Source organism: Oryzias melastigma, linkage group LG14 (assembly GCF_002922805.2).
Source record: "Oryzias melastigma strain HK-1 linkage group LG14, ASM292280v2, whole genome shotgun sequence".
Taxonomy (NCBI): domain Eukaryota; kingdom Metazoa; phylum Chordata; class Actinopteri; order Beloniformes; family Adrianichthyidae; genus Oryzias; species Oryzias melastigma.
Genome location: NC_050525.1, coordinates 6,215,357 through 6,218,576, shown reverse-complemented (window position 1 = coordinate 6,218,576; position 3,220 = coordinate 6,215,357). Strand labels below are relative to the sequence as shown.

The 3,220-nt window shown below is 39.4% G+C and overlaps 1 protein-coding gene across 1 annotated transcript in view; it reads right to left on the bottom strand.

Moving 5' to 3' along the window:
• LOC112138644 (hepatitis A virus cellular receptor 1 homolog) overlaps positions 1-2,418 on the bottom strand; it is a 6,373-nt gene extending 3,955 nt beyond the window's left edge. The window contains exons 1-2 of the mRNA XM_024261242.2: positions 2,261-2,418; positions 1,779-2,123 (exon numbers count right to left, since the gene is read on the bottom strand). Coding sequence (XP_024117010.1) covers positions 1,779-2,123; positions 2,261-2,297 — 382 coding nt within the window. The 5' untranslated portion in view covers positions 2,298-2,418. The remainder of the gene's footprint in view (positions 1-1,778; positions 2,124-2,260) is intronic.
• Between the last annotated feature and the right edge of the window lie 802 nt (positions 2,419-3,220).

Here is a 3,220-nt window from a genome sequence, read left to right as displayed (position 1 = left end):
TTTTTTATATTCGAAAAAGAAAAAAAAAAAGAGTTTAAACTTGAAAAAATCAGTTTGGCAATTGAAATTCTGAGTTTGAAACCTAAAAAAAGAGAACATTTTCAGTTGAAAATAATTACGTTTATTTTGGAACAGTAAAAAAAAAATATTCAGACATTTTAAAAATTTTTGGCCAAACAGCAATATTTTTTCAATTTGTTTTATTTGGGTTTCAAATAATATTGGCCCAAATTTAGCTCCATCCAGTTCCAGCTCAACACCGCCATTCAAAGTACCATCTACGTCTCTTTGAGTCTGTTTTATAGTTTACATTTATGTTTATAATGTTTTTTGCACTTATGAAAGTTATTACTTTAATGTTCAATATGTACCATTATTTGCAACGTACTTCTAAGGGTTGTAAAACAGAAAGTTAACATTTGCACAAGAAAATGGATTAATTATGAATGCTTTTTGAGGTACATTCATGTTACCTGTTGCACTTTAAGTGACAGACAGCAGAATGTTACAGTTTGTGAAAGAGCACACATGTTGCACTATAAGGAGGCAAGTTTATGTGCAATCTTTTTTTTTTTACTGTACAATGCATGTACATGTATGTATTTTTGTACAAAAAAGGAATGAGATAAATACTTGTTGAGACAATAAGCTAAAAGAGTTCTTTGCAAATGTAACTATGCGTTGTAATTAAATAAAAGAACAGAAAAGTGAAATATTGACTGAATGTTTTTGCATACAGGGCTGCACGGTGGCGCAGTGGTTAGCGCTCTCGCCTCACAGCGAGAAGGCCCCGGTTCGACTCCCGGCTGGGACCTTTCTGTGTGGAGTTTGCATGTTCTCCCCGTGCATGCGTGGGTTTTCACCGGGGACTCCGGCTTCCTCCCACCGTCCAAAAACATGCTTCATAGGTTAATTGGTGACTCTAAATTGTCCCTAGGTGTGAATGTGAGAGTGAATGTGTGTGATTGAGGCCCTGAGACAGACTGGAGACCTGTCCAGGGTGAACCCCGCCTTCGCCCATCAGTAGCCGGGTTAGGCTCCGGCACCCCGCGACCCCGAAAGGGACGAAGCGGTCAAGAAAATGGATGGATGGATGTTTTTGCATGTTCGGACCCCGGTCTACCAAGCTGACAGAGTTACTGGACCTCTCGCCAAATTAGTTGGAGACCCCTGAGGTAGAGGCTCTAATGTATGTCAATTTGTGTTTGTGCGTGTGTGTGGAGGGGTGGGGGTGGGGCTTGTGGGCATTGTCTTTTGTTTTTAAAATTTTATTATGTTTTATGTAAAGCACTTTGAGTGAAATTATTTTTTTTTTAAAGTGCTATACAAATAAAGTTTGATTTGATTTGATACAAGCCCATCCAGGGTTTTTTGCCTCTTTGGGGTTCATGTCTGCTGGTGCAGTCCGCTGTGTTAAAAAAATATGTAACTTTTCATATGAACTCAGATTCAATGTTAAGTTCTTATTTCTCATCTTCAAATCAAAAGTTCACAGTAATATTGGTTAAAATCATTTATATTTCATGTGGAGAAATATTTCCCATTACAAAATGAATTTAAGTTAATGTTATTATAAGGGTTTAAAGACTGAAGGCAGATTGGTTGGCTTTCACATTTTGACCAAATCTTGCGCTCTTTTCATAAAGTTTAGACACTCTTTATCTAAAATTTCCCTCATCTCTGTATCTGGTTGAAGCAAATTAAACCAAGGGGTCTTTCATGGAGCTGGGCAGGCGTGTGTCATTACATCACTCTTGATCCTTTGATCATTCCCTTACCTCTTTTCACAGTCAAGTTGACATGATGTTTCTCATCATTGAACGGTCCAGAAATCTGCACTCTGCATCCGTACAGTCCAGTATCTTCCTCTGTGGCGTTCAGGATGGTGAGAGAAACGTCTCCTTCATCCAGTCGTCCCTTCAGCTGATACCTGCTGGAAACTCTGGTTTCTTCTATCACATTGTATCCGTCTGTGACGAGGAGCTGGTCACTGCAGCCGCTGGTAGGAACAGGACCTCGACCCCAGCACACCTCTGTAGGTCCGTTGGTTTTTATGTCGTAATTACAGGGCAGAGTGAGGTTCTGACCTCTTCGTCCAGTGACTCTCCTCTCACATTCAGAGACTGAAGACAGAAACAAACAACTTTTGAAACTTCAGCACCTCAAACCACAAACTCTAAAGCTTAATGTGCTCCTGCTGTCAGTTTGCTTCTTTTCTGCTGAAGCAGCAGAGAAGTGTTAAGATTTGTTTTCACAGTACCTGTGAGGAGGGCCAGCAGCAGCACCAGGATCTTCATGACCGACTGTTGTCGCACAAACACACACACTGACACACTGCAGCACAGAGCAACACTGAGTCACTCACAGAGGAGTATTTGTAACTTGCGTCGGTCATTTGCATATATTTTTATTCCTGTGTGCATAATCCTTGATTTGATTCGTGCTCTAAAAAAGGCTGGATTAAAAATGTCCCAACTCGGGTTAATCTGTAACCCCTGTGTTGGGTCACATGGAAACTGACCCAGCAGTGGATTGTTCAAACCTCAGTGGGTCATCTGTTTGACCCAATCAAGTGGGTCAGTTTTTCAACTCAAAGTTAGGGTAAAATGATACATTTTTGGTTGTGATAAACTTTGGAATAACTCAGATTATATCAAAAAATGTATCATCGTATTAATAGGAAATTCGGGTTCAAACTTTTTTTAATTTGTCAGAAAAGTGTTCCTATTTTGATGTGGTAAAGCCCTCTGAACCTGTTTATTTATTGTTTGTTTGTTTTTCCTAATTGATATTGAAAAATTATCCCTTTGTACTGTAAAGGTTGTGAATCTGTTATAATAAAATTTAATAAAGGCACTTTTTAGCTATACTTTGATCTTTTATTGTGCCACAATGTCACAGATTTCAATGAAAATATATCTCAAAAGGATGCTTGTTGCATTAATTAGGTTAAAAATACTTGATTAAAATATTTTATATTTAATTATAGGTCATGTTAATCGCAGAAAAAAAAATAATAGCATGGCAACACGCTGTACGGTGGAGCAGTGGTTAGCGCTCTTGCCTCACAGCGAGAAGGCCCCGGTTCGACTCCGGGCTAGGACCTTTCTGTGTGGAGTTTGCATGTTCTCCCCGTGCATGCGTGGGTTTTCACCGGGGACTCCGGCTTCCTCCCACCGTCCAAAAACATGCTTCATAGGTTAATTGGTGACTCTAAATT